Source organism: Portunus trituberculatus, chromosome 41 (genome assembly GCF_017591435.1).
Source record: "Portunus trituberculatus isolate SZX2019 chromosome 41, ASM1759143v1, whole genome shotgun sequence".
NCBI lineage: Eukaryota > Metazoa > Arthropoda > Malacostraca > Decapoda > Portunidae > Portunus > Portunus trituberculatus.
Window position 1 is genome coordinate 10,510,159 of NC_059295.1, and position 16,805 is coordinate 10,526,963.

The following is a 16,805-nucleotide window of genomic DNA, read 5'->3' on the forward strand; positions in this document are numbered from 1 at the left end:
CAACTTTTTAACATAATATATATTTACATTATATGTATAAAGATTGATAAATATATAAACATTACATAGCTAACCACTTTGATTTTTTTTTTGTCTTAGTCAAACTTGTCATTCCATGTCATTCTATATGATAATCCTCTAATATCTAAATAAACACACACTCATAAAAAAAAGAAAAGCCAGATGCCAGAAAATATACAAACTGAATCAAATCCTCAAAAAGTATATCTGCTACAAAGGATTCCACCAAGCATCACGTCTACAGTACAACACTGAAAGTTCAACTCATGATTCATAGAATTCACATATATAAACCAGTATATACAATATCATAAATATGTATATAAACATGTATGCTAGAACTTCATTAAAAGCAGATACAAAAAAAAGTTCTTGGATAGCTATGCACTTTGAAAATGGAATGAAATTATTGTCAAAATAATTATTTATCATTTATTGGTGAACTATTTACTTTGATGTGATGTACTTTTCTATGCTCTTCCTACACTGATCCTGTCTTCCTGGCAATAAAAACTTCACTCTGAAGGTCACTTAGATGAAGCATCCCAACAACAATGCATACTGCAACATGATGACTGAGACAAACATCACTACTTTATTTCCTCACTCCTTTATCAACTTCTTAACTCACTTACTCCTAGGTATTAAGGACTCCTGCACCCTGGGGAAAGAAACACTGAACATACTGGGTGATATGTCTCCCTTTCTCTGTTGTTATCTCTCCCTTTTTATCATATTACTGATAATGCTGGCTTTAAGTCTCTTACATTATGAACTAAACCACATATGTACTTTCAATTGTACAAAGCACATATACACAACATTAATGAAGCATTAACATGCCACAACAAAATCAATATGAAAATTTAATTGTATGAGATTCTAGAAGGCAAACTACATCATTACAGAAGTTATCCTACACAACACCATGGTATTCTCACCTCTTGTAGTGACTGTACTCTTTAGCAACACCTCCCTGTACTACTGACCACCAGGACCTGAGGCTCAAATACAACTGAGAGGATCTTGCATCCACATTAACCACATTAGCCTGACACACTTCTCAACATAAGAAGTGTGAAGTGTTTCGTCTTCACCTTTATCACCCAGTATAAAAAAAAAAAACTAATCTCGAAATGAGCCCAATGCCAAGGTTTGATAAAGATAAGACTTGAACAGGAAATCTATGAAAGGCATGCCTCCACAGTGATCAGAATGTGATTCTCAGAAATTGTTTACTGTTAGTGTGCTTGGAATTCTACTGGTGTTATCTGAACATCATACAATAGTTGTGTACATCATGAGCTACTGCTTTAAGTATGTATGTCAATTAAGAATTCACCAGGCATGAAATATTCTATTTAATTCTATATTATGTTCTGAGCAAGTATAACTGATTTGATTTCATCGGCATTTAGAGTGGTGTGTCTCATTTAACTGACTTCTTTTTAGGCCTATTTTACATAAGCCAGCCTTACCTTCTTGTTCCCTCTCCTCTCCTTTGAGCATACGACATCTTCACCTTCCTACTTTAAACCAATGTAATTCTTATCAGTCACTTATACTGGCTAATTGTTAGTACTTCCGACTTCACAGTCCACACTGCATCATCCTGCTCTAGTCACATAGCCAGAGAGAACTGGCACAACTACTACCACAAGTGCTCCTCCCCACACACACACACACACTCACACATTCTAAAAATTATAAAAAATCTTAGACCAGACATTTCACTTACTTTTCTTTGATCTCCACATTTTCTCTACCAAGACCAGGAGTCAATAATTGCTGATTTTCTGCATGAATGGGTGGTGTTTTTTTCACCCCCATCCCTCCAATTAAGAGAACAGACAGTAGAGGCGATGGGGTAAGTTGTGTAGAAGAGAATATGCAGCAGAGGAGTGGGGAGAAGACAGGAGAGGGTAGTATTTCTGTCTCTATGTAGAAGAGGGAAGCGGAGAATGTCTAGGTTTGGCTCAAGGTCTTGGCTCCTCCTCCTCCTGCTCCTCATCATTAATTTTCCTCTCTCTTCTAACAATAAAACAAGCACAAGAAAGCGTGGGACTGGTTGTGTAGCCAAAAGGTCCCGTGACGACATCTCACCTGCTGGACTACTTGCGTAAAAAGGGAGTTATTAATAGCCTCCTTGCTCCTCCTCTCGTTCCCTGCTGGGTGGAGGGCGAGGGACACGTCGACTAACTACTTTTAACACGTCAAGCTACGCACTTTGACATCCTTCAAGGCCGTTTATTGACACAACTACAGCCAGTCGACACTTTAACCGTAATGAAAATAAATGCCAGGCAAGGTCACACAGTACGTAGATAAATGTTGCGCTCCACCAAGTATTCCTAATTCACGCGGGACTCAAGGCCATGAGTCACACAGGCTGGCTGCACTAACTCGGAGCCTGACGCAACACTCATTCGCATGGGTTTGTTGGGCCAGGCATGAGTTCACATCTGATCAATGGGAATAAAACTGTACTTACGACTACAAAATAATATGCGCGTTTTTTTCAGGGGAGGGAAATCTGTTGTTGTTGTGGGAGCAGTGCTGCCCTCTGCCACACTCTCCACCACAGCTTACCGTGACGTCATGTCTTCTGACATCACAGTGACGTAACAACACAGATCCTAGCACGACATTTCTGGCCTGCCAGTCTGCCTGGGAGAGTGGCTATAAATAGCCAGTTAAAACCGTGTGGATTTACCCTATTATTCATAATATCCCCTAACAAGAATTCAAATAACACGTTTATACAAGGATCTTAATAAAATCAAGTTTAGTATAATTGAGCAGCACTTTATTTCGATATAAACCATTTATTTTTTGTTACTTAGTGCACGGGTATTTTCATGATAAAAACAAGAAATAATCCCTACACCTGCAAAATAAATACAATAAAATAAATTTTCAAAATAAATAAATAATGAAGAGTGAAGAATACAGCTCCACCATGGTGACAGTAAGGAGGTTGTGGAGGTGTGACGGATGAGAGAAAGAACTTCACACCATCGTCGTCACTGCACAACCCGTGCCGCGAGCCACTGCATGACAATTCACATATTCTGCTATTAATTTTCAAATGAAATAACTATGTATTTACTGCTGAGGGAAAGTTACATACTTGGCACGTTCCGGTATATCTCTGCCGTAGTTGTCATTCTCATTTACAGTACACTAATGAATGACCTTTACTTTATTCCCACTAATTGTCTTGGAAGCATCAATTGTGACCAAACACTTACATGTTCACTGAGCAATTTTCTGACAGTGTGAGTTGAGTTCATAATTATATAGTACATAATACCTATATTTGTTAGTGAGGTATTCAACCATAGAACGCTATCGTGATAACATACAATTTGGAGATGAGAGACTATCTGAATGTGATAATAAACTAGGATAAATGTTACTACAGCAAAACACCAGGACTTTTAAATACCGTTATTTTTATATTTTGCAGTGTATGTCATGTGATCACAGTCTGGCTACATGTAGTTTACACGAAATAGTTATGATACGCATCATCACAGATAACTGCTCTTAACAATTTGTAAGAGACACTAAATAAAGTTTTTACATAACTGGTGTGTTAAGCAGAGTTTACTCCATTGCTGCACTCTGGGAGGCGCTGATTCTAACAAACGTAGCTGCAACAGGCATGACAAAAGCAGGAGGTCCGCCACAGTAAGTGAGGCTCCAGCAAGGAATTCCTGGGATCCCGATCCCAGCCCTTTGTCCATGTCCCGCAAGTATGCCGCCCGCTCCCTGGAAAAAGAAAAGAAAAGAAAAAAAAAGTCACCTTGAAATATTACTTTCAACTACATTATGTGAGATGTAAGATAGATTAGCTCATCTAATATCTAGGTCATTGCTTTATCAGCCCAGGACTTATTAACCTTGAGATCGAAGCACCCACATATCTATCGGTCAAGGAACTACGATCATTACAACACAAAAAAGGTCTTGAATCACGATCTCCATGGGTGCACCGGTACAGTACACACACACAGCTGGCATCCATCCGCCATCCGCCATTCACAGCTGTGGTGTTGATTGGCGGGTGTGTAGTATATAATTATGATCAATTACGTAGTTTTGTTTGCCAATCATGATATATATATATATATATATATATATATATATATATATATATATATATATATATATATATATATATATATATATATATATATATATATACATATATATATATATATATATATATATATATATATATATATATATATATATATATATATATATATATATATATATATATATATATATATATATATATATATATATATATATATATATATATATATATATATATATATATATATATATATATATATATAATATATTTATATTAATTAATTTATCTATTTATTGAAAGATGAAAACGAAACAATATATGGAGAGCTGTGTTCATAATGTAGTCTACAATTGTAATTATCAGAAAGGAAGGAATGGAGGCCTCTCTGCTATGTCCATCCTCTTAGGAACATTCAGAAATGGATGAAAATATCGTATCTTTAGATTTTTTTTTTTCCATCATCATCCCCTCTCTCTCTCTCTCTCTCTCTAAAGGATGAGCCAGCAAAAAAAAGTTACATTACCTTTGGAGATAAATGAATAAAGGACATGATGATGGAATAAAAGTGTGCTTACTAGACCTTGTAATGATAAATAAGTGATATAGGCCAAGGTCAGACAAAGCTGTTGCTTCACTCTTCACTTCAATAATGGTAATGACATCTGTTTTCTTAAACATTCTAGTCTACATGTCAGGAAACGGCACTTTTTTTCTCAATTTTCTAAACGAACTCAAAGAATATAATAACCAACGTTCGAGCAAAATTTAACTCAATTTGTATCACGTCATTTCACACACACACACACACACACACACATTAAATTATGGCAGGGGAAATTATAACCATATAAGAGAGTTCTTTAATGAAACTGACTGGTCTGTGGTGTACCAGGAAGTGGATATGCAATTGAAATATGATAAATTTATGGATTTATATAACTCTGCTGTGAAGAAATTTGTGCCATATCACAGAATGAGGACTTTAAATAATAAGCAGTGGTTTAATGGAAATTGTGAAGAAGCAAAAAAGAACAAAGAAAAGGCATGGAAGAAACTTAAGAAAAACAGTGAAGTATTATCAAGAGAAGTCTACAAAACAGCAAGGAATAGATATGTTGAAGTAAGGAGAACAGCACAAAAGGAATATGAACAGAGAGTGGTGGAAAACTGTGATAGTGACCCTAAAATGTTTTACAAATTCATAAATGGAAAACTAAATAAAAGGAATGCAATAGAAAAGTAAAAGTTGGGGAAGAAGTATATGAGGATGCTAGAGATATAGCTGAAATACTGAATGACAACTTTTGCAGTGTTTACAAAGGAGGAGCATTTTACAGGAGAAAGGCCTACGGAAATAAAGCAAATGCAGGACATCATGGTTACTAAAAGAAGATATAAGGAAAATTATAAGTAACTTGGATATTAATAAATCAATGGGGCCTGATGGCATATCTGGGAGGTTGCTGAAAGAATGTAAAGATCAATTGTTGAACCCCATATTTGATATTGTGGAAACCTCCATACGAACAGGAATAGTCCCGAAAGAGTGGAAAAGAGCTGACATTGTGCCTATATATAAGAATGGAAGTAGAATGGAACCGTTAAATTACAGACCAGTATCGTTGACTAGTATATTGTGCAAGGTATGTGAAGAAGTAATTAAAGCAAAGTGGAGTGAGTATCTAGAAAGTGAAAACATTCTGAGTGAAAGGCAGTTTGGTTTCAGAAAAGGAAGATCGTGCGTATCCAATTTATTATGTTTTTATTCAAGAGTGACTGACATACTACAACATAGAGAGGGATGGGTGGATGCTATTTACCTGGACTTGAGAAAGGCCTTTGATAAAGTGCCACACAATAGACTGATGTGGAAACTAAAGAAGATTGGAGGAGTAAGTGATAAACTAGCAAAATGGATGGAAAATTACTTAGTGGGAAGAGAAATGCGAACAGTGGTGAAAGGAAAGAAGTCAGAGTGGAAAAAGGTAACCAGTGGAGTTCCACAAGGGTCAGTGCTTGGTCCCATCATGTTTTTTATTTATGTTAATGATATGCCAGTAGGAATTGACAGTTACATGAATATGTTTTTGGACGATACTAAAATTATGAGGAGAGTAAAGAATGTGGAAGATTGTAACAAGTTACAGGAAGATCTTGATAAAATATATGAGTGGAGTAAAGAGTGGCAGATGGAATTTAATATAAACAAGAGCCATGTTATGAAAATGGGAAGAAGTAGATACAGACCAATCAAGGATTACAGGCCGGGTGATGAGAAAATTGAAGAGACCAATGAGGAGAGAGACTTAGGAGTAACCGTGCAAAACACTCTGTCACCGGAGAAACACAAACAAGATATTTTTTAAAACATATACAGGTTGAACCCCGATTTAACGGCAAAAATTGATTTGCGTTGCCGTTAAATCGATTTTGCCGTTAAAGCCGATAAATACTAAAAATATAAGAAAATAATAGAAAATAAAAAGTTAGGTTAGGAGAAAACGAAAAGTAAACGAATACGTGTTCTCTCTATGCTGTCTGGAAATAAAGAATGTGGCGGAAACTGCACGTGGGTTGAGCGGCACACCAGCGGTACATCGGTGCGGCGGAATCGGTACTAGCGATGCGGTAAATGCCGAAATGCCGTTAAAGACAACACTATGTTCCCACGGAAATTTTGCCGTTAAACACGGGATTTAAACGTGGTTAAAGCGGGGTTCAACCTGTAACATGCTTCAAAATATTGGTCTTGCATTCCACTACCTAGATGAAGGAATGATGAAGAAGATACTATGCACTTTAATAAGACCCCAGTTAGAATATGCAGCTTGTGTCTGGTCACCACACATGAAGAAAAATGTGAAGAAGGTGGAAAGGGTACAAAGGCTGGCAACAAGGATGGTACCAGGATTCAAGGAGTTAGACTATGAGGAAAGACTAAGGGAGCTGGGGTTGACCACATTAGAAAAGAGAAGAACAAGGGGTGACATGATAACTATGTATAAATTGGTGAACAAGATTGACACATTGGACAGAGAATTGATAAAGATGACCACAAGTAATCATCTCCGAGGACATGGAAAAAACTAATAAAAGACATCTGTTTAAATGACGTGAGGAAGTACAGTTTCCCACATTGTAGTATTGATAAGTGGAATAAACTGAGCAGTGATGTTGTTGACGCGGTGTGTCAATCAGATGAAAGAGAGATATGACAGGAGTAGACAAGGAGACAGGACACAGAGAGCTTAGCTCGGGCCCTGTAATACACAAATAGGTAAATACACACCGCGTAGTGTAGTGGTTTGCACGGATGCACGCTTGACTCACAATCGAGAGGGCCGGGTTCAAGTCCTGGGAAGCGGTGAGGCAAATGGGCAAGCCTCTTATTGTGTGGCCCCTGTTCACCTAGTAGTAAATAGGTACGGGATGTAACTCGAGGGGTTGTGGCCTCGCTTTCTCGGTGTGTGTTGTGTGTGATGTGGTTTCAATCCTACCCAAAGATCGGTTTATGAACTCTGAGCTCGCTCCGTAATGGGGAAGACTGGCTGGGTGACCAGCAGACGACCGAGATGAATTACACACACACACACACACACACACACACACACACACACACACACACACACGGCCCAGTAGCTCAGTGGTTAGAGCGCTGGCTTCACAAGCCAGTTTGATTCCCCGGCCGGGTGGAGATATTTGGGTGTGTCTCCTTTCACGTGTAGCCCCTGTTCACCTAGCAGTGAGTAGGTACGGGATGTAAATCAAGGAGTTGTTACCTTGTTCACCTGGTGTGTGGTGTGTGCCTGGTCTCAGGCCTATCGGAAGATCGGAAATAATGAGCTCTGAGCTCATTCCGTAGAGTAACGTCTGGTTGTTTCATCAGAGACAGCAGCAGATCAAACAGTGAATCACACACACACACATACACAAACGATGCTGACCTTACAGAGTGAGTATGTCTCTTAACTCATAAGAGATCAGCATTGATTGACGTCCCCAATACTCGTCCAGTTCACCAAAAAATTCCATTTTCTTTTCTTATTCCATATAACTCAAAAGAGGCATAGAAAAGTTAAAATAAGTGTTAAAGTTCTAAGTCGCCATTTTTAAATGTCCCACTGGAGCTTTAAATTTAGCTCGGTCAGTGATGCTGCCAGACGTACGACTTCTGAGCGAGGCTTTTTTTTTTTTTCATAGTTTTATCAATATTTTTTTCCTACGAGATATGTGTTTAATGGTTACATATTCATAAATTAACCCATGTTTTATGAAATGAAAAATGCAAAAAACATTTGTAAATACTGTACATATATATAATGTAAAAAATAATTTACTAAATTGGAGCAGTTTACACAATACATTGTTTATTATTGTTTCTTTCAGTATCTAAGCATTTTAATATTGTAGCAGGGTGTGATATTCTTCAAAACAAGGCTCAATGCATAGAGCGACATCACACTCATGACAGTAATACCGAGTGTATCCGTTAATTTGGTAGCGTCAAGGTGGGGCTGCAGGGAGGGGTTGGGGAGGGGGGTGACTAACCCATGTCAGAATAGAGGGAAACTGTGCTAATATATGCTAGACACTTCAAAGAACATAAATACTGAAGCTGGAGGGAATTTCAAACGCGTAGAAAGCGAGAAAGGGGCGAATGTACTTCTACGTGATTGACCACAGATAGTAAGCAAAGACTCTACATACATACATGTACTGTACGTGGCTGACCTCTTAAGGGCTAAGTCAGTTGCTGAACCAGCTCCTATATCAATTCTATAACCTCAATCTAACTCGTTTTTCAGTAAGAAGTTCATATTAATGCCAATATATATATATATATATATATATATATATATATATATATATATATATATATATATATATATATATATATATTTTTTTTTTTTTTTTTATTTATTTATTTATTTTTTTAGCCAATAGCGCCTGTAGGTATACTTGAGAGAATGGGAAGCGCTGACCCGCCTCCACCCATTAGCGGCGCAGGCAATTTTATTTATAGTGGTAACCATATTAGGGTCTGTATCACCACCCCAGGGCATCTTTGGTGTAAGGCATTTACACCTACACCTATAGAACCTGGGTATCATTGTGGCACATGATGGTAACTTTAAACCACTTGACGAAAGACAAAGCTTCAAGACGGTACATGGTGGGATTGGAACCTACGCAAGGACGTCTGCCCGCTCCCACGCTCACCACCTAATCCACTACGCCTTTGGTATGAGATGAAGATATCACTTTAAGGTGAACTGTGGCTCTGCTCTCTTACTTGATGAAACAGTTTTTCTTATCTATAATTCCATCATAGTACCTAGTTGTATTGTACAGGGTTCGAGTGGGGCTCATAGTGTCCTGTCTCCATATCTCCATTTATCTAGTTTTTCTTTAAAGTTATGTACACTATGTGCTGCGACAATTTCCTTATCCAATGCATTCCATTTTTCCACTGTTCTGTGTGGAAAACTGTATTTTACAACATCCTTCACACACTGCCTTATCCTGATCTTTTCATGTCCTCTTGTCCTTCCATCTCCTTCCACCAACAGCACCAGGTCTTCTTTGTCTATTTTTTCAATATCATTTACTATCTTATACATTGTTATTAGGTTCCCACGTTCTCTTCTATCCTGTAAGGTTGGCAGTCCCATTTCCTTCAGTCGTTCTTCATATGTGAGGTCCTTTAATTCCGGCACCATCTTTGTAGCAATCTTCTGTATCCTTTCCAGTTTTCTTATATCTTTTTTAGAGCTCGGAGACATACCACTGCTGCATATTCCAGCCTGGGGTGTATCATGTTTGTGATGATTTTTTTCATCGTATCTTTATCCATGTAATGAAATGCCACTCTTATATTAGTCAACATCTTATATGATAGTCCAAATATCTTGCTTATGTGTTTATCAGGGTTCAGATTTTCTTGTATAATCACTCCAAGATCTTTTTCCTCATTTGTCTTCGTTATTTGCTCTTGTCCCATTATATAGTTTCATACTGGTCTTCTCTTACTCTTTCCTAGTTCCATTATGTGACATTTCTTGGCATTAACCCGCTAAGACCGATGGCCGCAAAATTCGCACCCTCCCATTACCGCAATTATCATAAAAAAATCAACTCTTATAAATTACTCTGGAAAAAAATCTGCTGTTAGTAGACATGACAATGCATCATCCTACAAGTCTATGGTTGTCTAAGAATAATAACCGATAATTGGAGAAGATTGTGGTAGCGGCAACTCGGGGGAGGTGCTTTTATGTGTATTCTTACATAATGTAAGGCACTGCTCATGTTTTTATGTGTTTTCACATGTTTTTCGTGTTTTCACTCATATTGGCTGATTATAGTTACGTATGTTTTTATCAGGCGTGGGTGACGATGTTGTCACAATAGCGGGTCGGGATCTACCTCCAACCTGTGCATTTTGCGTCTTGTCCCGCCTTGTCTATCACTTTTATCACTAAACTTTAGCTTCCTCTTAGCACCAGTAGCCATAGTTGTAAATAATAGTTCCTTAAATAAGTAAATACATAAATAATTATCATCACACACTCACGCACCTCACAGAAAATTGCAGGAGACTAGCTGGCTAGAGCAGTGTGCTTCCTGGGAGCCGACAGTACTACCATAGGCCTATGTCATGACCAAATATAGCAGCGCTACCAATGCTAGCACAGTTTTTATTAGCGCTCAAAGTAGCTGCCCCATTTAAGGACTGTCGGAAGTGTGCTGTGCAGCCGTATTTAAGGCCTGTCGGACTTTTCGGGTTAAACTCCAATTTCCACTTCTTGCTCCATTCATAGATCTTGTTTAAATCTTTCTGTGACAGTAGACAGTTCTCTCTGGTTTTGATAACTTTTAGCAACTTTGCATCATCACCGAATAAATTCACATAGCTGTTTAACCCAATGTGAATGTCGTTTACATAAACTTGAAACATGATGGGTGCTAACACTGACCCTTGTGGCACTCCGGTAGTTACTTTACTCCAAGATGAGTATGTATCTCTGATCACAGTTCTCATTTCCCTATCCTTCAAATAATCTCTTGTCCATTCGAGCAAGGTTCCACGCAGTCCTCCTATGTTCTCTAGTTTCCAAAGAAGTCTTCCGTGAGGGACTTTATCAAATGCCTTTTTAATGTCCAGGTATACTGTGTCTACCCATCCATCTCTGTTTTCAAGTCCTGCAATAACTCTGGAGTAGAAGCTTATTAAATTTGATACACATGACCGCCCTGTCCTGAATCCAAATTGTCTGTTCGATATGACTTGCTCCTCTTCTAGAAATTTAACCCACTTTTGTTTGATAATTACTTCACATAACTTCCTACAACACTTGTAAGTGACACTGGTCTGTAGTTTAGTGGTTCAGTTGCCTTTCCTCCTTTAAATATCGGTATTACATTGGTTCTCTTCCACTCTTGTGGAACTTTCCCTTCATTTATTGAACTTTGAATTATTTCCCAAATTGGATCCAGTAATTGCTCTTTACATTCTTTTAACACCCAGCCTGATACACCATCTGGCCCCATTGCTTTTCTGACTTCCAACCTGTCCAGTAATCTTCCAATATCCTCTTTGTGCACTGCAATCTCCTGTAATCCTTGGCAATTCAATGTCCTATTAGGTTCTGTGAAATCATCTTCAGTGAATACCGTTTTGAAGCTTTCATTCATTATTTCACACATTTCTTTCTCTGTTTGGTATGTCTTTCCTTCTTTAATTATTTTTTCAACTGTTTCCTTAATCTTTATTTTGCCATTTATAAACTTGTAGAAAAGTTTGGGTTCCTCCTTGCTTTTATCCACTACATCTTTCTCAAACTTTCTTTCTTCCTCTCTCCTTACTTTAATACATTCATTACTAGTATCTTTGTACTGCCGACTATTATAGTCATTTCCCTGCTTTAAAAGTTTCTTCCTTGCTTTATCCTTTGCCTTTTTTGCTTGTAAGCATCTAGCATTGTACCATGTATTTTTTTCTGAAATTTATAAACAGGAACAAACTTTTTTACTCCATAGTATTTTTGTAAGAATATATCATATTTCTCTTGTACAGTCTTCCTGCACATAATATTACTCAACTGAATATCAGTAAAATAACTCCTTAATTTTTCAAAATCTGCTCTTGCATAATTTAATTTCTCCTTTATAGTCCTCTCTGTAACTTATCTTGTCTTCCTCCTGCATTTGTATCTCTACTGTCACATGATCATCATCACTTTTCCCCATTGGGCTAAGGTATTGTATGATTGGAGGGGACTCTGGTTTCTTTGTGAAGACTAAGTCAAGCAACGATTCTTCTTCCCCCGTGTACCTTGTGGACTCCTCCACCCACTGGTCCATTGTATTAACCATAGTTAGCTGTAACACTTTCTCACTCCACTGCCCAGCATTTTCCATTACTTCCATCTCTCTCCAGTTTATTTTTTTACAGTTAAAGTCTCCAACTAAGAGTATTCTTCTATCTCTTCTTATCATGTTATCTAGGCACTTTATCGCCTCTCTTTGCATATCTTTATGCTCTTCTGATCCCCATGTATTAGTCTTTGGTGGAACATATGTAAGTATAATTTTTCTTTTCTTCAAATCTTCTGTTCTGATTGTTACTCCCAATACTTCCACTTTATCCTCTCCACATTGCACATCCTCCACACATATGTTATCATGAACCATTATTAGCACTCCTCCTCCCCTTTATCCTTCCTGTCCCTCCTCCAGGTATTATATCCTTCCTCTTTAAAGTTGACATGGATCTCTTTTTTCAGTTTTGTTTCAACAATACACATTACATCTGGCTTTTTCTCTTTCAAATAATCCCTTACTTCCAATATACTTGATAACAAACCATCTATGTTAGTATAAGTCACTCTTAATTTATTGCCTCCTCCACGACTTCCTCTTTTTTTCCTTAGGTACCACTTCTTTACTCTCATGTCCAGAACCCTCCAGTAAAAATTCTTCTTCTCTATCTCTGTCCTTTTCTCGTGTTTTCCTTAGCTTCACTTCTTAGCACTTTCTCTTTTTCCCTTTCCTCTATGTTCATATCTCTTTTTATCCATATTTCCTTGTGATCGACATCATCGGCCAGCTTCCCTTTTCTAGCCATAATTTCCTCTACAGCCACTTGAGATCTCATTTTTACCTTCATTGGTCTCTTTCCTCCTTCACTGTACCTTCCCAGTCTAATCACTTCCTCTACCTCCTGCTCAAATTCTTGTGTGCTGTCTTGTACTCGTTTGATAACTGTTTTGGCCATTTCCCTTTCTTCACGTTCTCTTGTGAATTTATTTGGATTTTTCTTTTCTCTCATCCCATAAATCACAAAGCTTTTTTTTTTCTTGTCCACTGCATCTCGCACTAAATCTTCCTTCTCCTTGATAACCTCTATTACAGCAACTTTGGTGTTCTCCTGAATTTGCCTCCTTACCACTTCTGAAAATTTGACTTTTTCCTCTTCTTGCTCTTGTTTTCATTCATTTCTTTATTCTTTCAACTTGTTATCACCTACACCACCTACTACTCTGTCTGTAATCCCGTGCTGCACTTTTTCCTGCAAGTTCTTTAGAGAGCTTTCATAATTTTGACATGTTTTAAGAATGTCATTTTGTTTCCTTATTTCTAGAATCTCCTCTTTCAATTCTTGGTTTATTTCACATACTTTCTCACATTCAGTTACTCTTACTTTCAGGGCTGTGTTTTCTGCAAGCAGTCGGTCTTGTTTATCCATAAGACTGGTCATCACCTCCTTCATGTATCTTAATTCTCTTTCTACATTAACAAGTCTTCTCATATTACTTCTTTCATCCCGGAAACCCGAGAAATCCTTATCCATAATATCATCAGTCAGTTTTCTTAAACCTATAGGGGTTTCTATAATGCGTTGGTTCCCACTCGGCGTATGTTTTGGTTCCGTCATGCGTCTGGCAGGGCTACTTGGTTCCATCTCTCGTTGTTCATTAATTAACTATATGTGGTCTAACACTTATTTCCTTTGGAGATAGGAGAACCTATGGCCCCCTCTCCCCCTGTACATACGTCTAGGCCTGTGGTCCAACTCCTTTTGAAGTAATGTCAGCCAGCGTTGCCGTTTTGTCTTGGTACACCGGTGTACCAAGACAACCATCCACCTCTGGTGGATTTTGCCTTCCTGTGATTGTGTGGCCAGCTCATAAAGAAAAGCACTGAATCGTGTTCTTAGCTATGATAGTTGCAAAAGCATATATGTGATACATGTACGTGTTATTCATAGTTGTATTATGCACTGTGCATGTTATACTGTAATCCTATACTAGCTAAAGTTTTAATAGTTAGCATCTATTTAGAAAATTATGATTGTTTACCACCTACAACACGCTGTTTTCTGTTAAAAGTAAATGACAAAAAAATTTATTAGGATGGTATGAAGAAGACAAAATGCACTAATTTAACAAGAAAGCTGAGTAAATGTGTTACTGCTGAATTAGTTAACAAATTGAAACAGCACAAGTTTTCAGTCATTGTAGATGAGTCAACGGATGTCAGCACAACTAAATGTCTCACAGTTCTTGTTAAATATTATGATCCTGACACAAAGGTTATTCAAACTGGGATATTGGAACTGATTGATATGTATGATGACAACAAGGAATGTCTAGGCTCAACCGGGGAAAACCTTTTTGAATTATTAATGAAAACATTTACCTCTCATGAAATTCCTTTGGATAATTTTGTTGGGTTTACTGCAGATGGGGCTGCAAATATCATCGGAGAATGTAATTCCCTTAGCAGCCGATTAAGGGACGCAATGCCAGGGATCACAATATTCAAATGTATTTGCCACTTGTGTGCTTCAGAGGCTGCCAAAACTTTACCAAGACATTGTGAAGATTTGGTAAGAAATGTGTACACCTACTTCTCCCACAGCGCCAAAAGGAAGCATAGTTTCAAATAGGCCCAACAATTCCTTGAATTAAAACCCCATAAAATATTGCATGCATGCCAGACCAGGTGGCTTTCCCTTCATCAGGCAGTTGACCGAATTCTAGAACAGTGGAGGCATTGAAATTGTATTTAAAAAATAATGTAGCAGAGGAGAGGTTGAAGTCGGTGGAGTACATTTTAAAAGATCTGAATGACCCATCTGTATTCCTGTACTTAAATTTTTTAAATTTCATACTCCCATCTTTCTCAAGGTTGAACCTCATGTTTCAACGGGACGGTCCAACTATCCATTTGCTCTATGACCAGATAAATCAACTTTACAATAACCTGCTACGTTACTTCTGCCGAAGTCAGGCTGTGGATAAGGCTGTGTCTATGGCACTAGATCCAAATCTAAGCAGTAACCATAAACCAGTAAACCAGATCTATCTAGGACCAGCTGTGCACGACCTTCTTCAGACAGAAGTATACCTTCAAAATCAAGGTATGGTTAAAGATGTCCAATCACGCTGTTGTGAATTCATTTTTTTTTTTTTTTTTTTTTTTTTTTTTTACATTACAAGGGCACTGGCCAAGGGCAAACAAAGTGTTGGAAAAAAAAATCCCGCTGGTTGCCAGGCCCTGTTAAGAAGAAAGTAGAAAGAGAAAAAACAAAAAAAATCTAAAAGGAGGGTCCAGTTAACGTAAGAGGTGTCTTGACACTCCTCTTTTGAAAGAGTTTAAGTCATAGGCAGGTGGAAATACAGACACAGGTAGAGAGTTCCAGAGTTTACCAGTGTAGGGAATGAAGGAGTGAAGATACTGGTTAACTCTTGCATTAGGAAGATGGACAGAATAGGGATGAGAAGAAGTAGAGAGTCTTGTGCAGCGAGGCCGCAGGAGGGGGGAAGGCATGCAGTTAGCAAGTTCAGAAGAGCAGACAGCATGAAAACAGCGGTAGAAGACAGATAAAGATGCAACATTGCGGCGGTGACTTAAAGAATCAAGACAGTCAGTTAGAGGAGAAGAGTTGATAAGACGAAAAGCTTTAGATTCCACCTTGTTTAGTAAAGCTGTGTGTGTGGATCCCCCCCAGACATGAGAGCCATACTCCATACACGGGCGGATAAGGCCCTTGTACAGAGCAAGCAGCTGGGAGGGAGAGAAAAATGGACGAAGACGCCATAGGACACCTAACTTCTTGGAAGCTGATTTAGCAAGAGTAGAGATGTGAAATTTCCAGTTTAGATTTTTAGTGTAGGATAGACCGAGTGTGTTTAATGTAGAGGAGAGGGGAAGTTGAGTGTTATTGAAGAAGAGAGGATAACCATGTGCTTCCAACTACAAAAAAGGTTTGACCTCAAGTCTCCTTTTTGGCGTATGGCGTCTTTTTTGTGTCCGAAAACAGTGTTGGGCAGTAAAACTAGAGACTTAATGCCTTCCTTATATGATTTTGTTAAGCATGTCCCTAGAATTTATGGTGGAAATATACAGGATCTTGATGCTGAGTGGAGAAATCTAGATACAACACCTAATGTACGCCAACTGTGTCCTGAGGACTACAATATCATAGACTTTTACATTAAACTACAGGAAATGAAAGACAATGAGGGAATGTATCAATTTAAGAACTTTGCTACTTTCGCATTGCAGGTGTTGGCATTACCTACAAGCAACACTGATGCCGAGAGAATATTTTCTAAACTTAATCTAATTAAAACAGATATCAGGAACAGGCTCCAGATGCCAGCACTCCAAG

General features: G+C 38.0%; 2 protein-coding genes across 3 annotated transcripts in view; both read right to left on the minus strand.

Moving 5' to 3' along the window:
• Positions 1-1,988, minus strand: part of LOC123516481 — a 35,310-nt gene extending 33,322 nt beyond the window's left edge. Inside the window, 1 exon segment of the mRNA XM_045275825.1 lies at positions 1,760-1,988. Within this exon segment, the coding sequence (XP_045131760.1) occupies positions 1,760-1,851 (92 nt within the window). The 5' untranslated portion in view covers positions 1,852-1,988.
• Positions 1,989-2,810: 822 nt separating this feature from the next.
• The window catches only part of LOC123516480 (phenylalanine--tRNA ligase alpha subunit-like), a 42,735-nt gene continuing 28,740 nt past the window's right edge, over positions 2,811-16,805 (minus strand). For both annotated transcript variants that reach the window (XM_045275823.1, XM_045275824.1), the window contains one exon: positions 2,811-3,795. In XM_045275823.1, the coding sequence (XP_045131758.1) occupies positions 3,591-3,795 (205 nt within the window). In that variant the 3' untranslated portion in view covers positions 2,811-3,590. The remainder of the gene's footprint in view (positions 3,796-16,805) is intronic.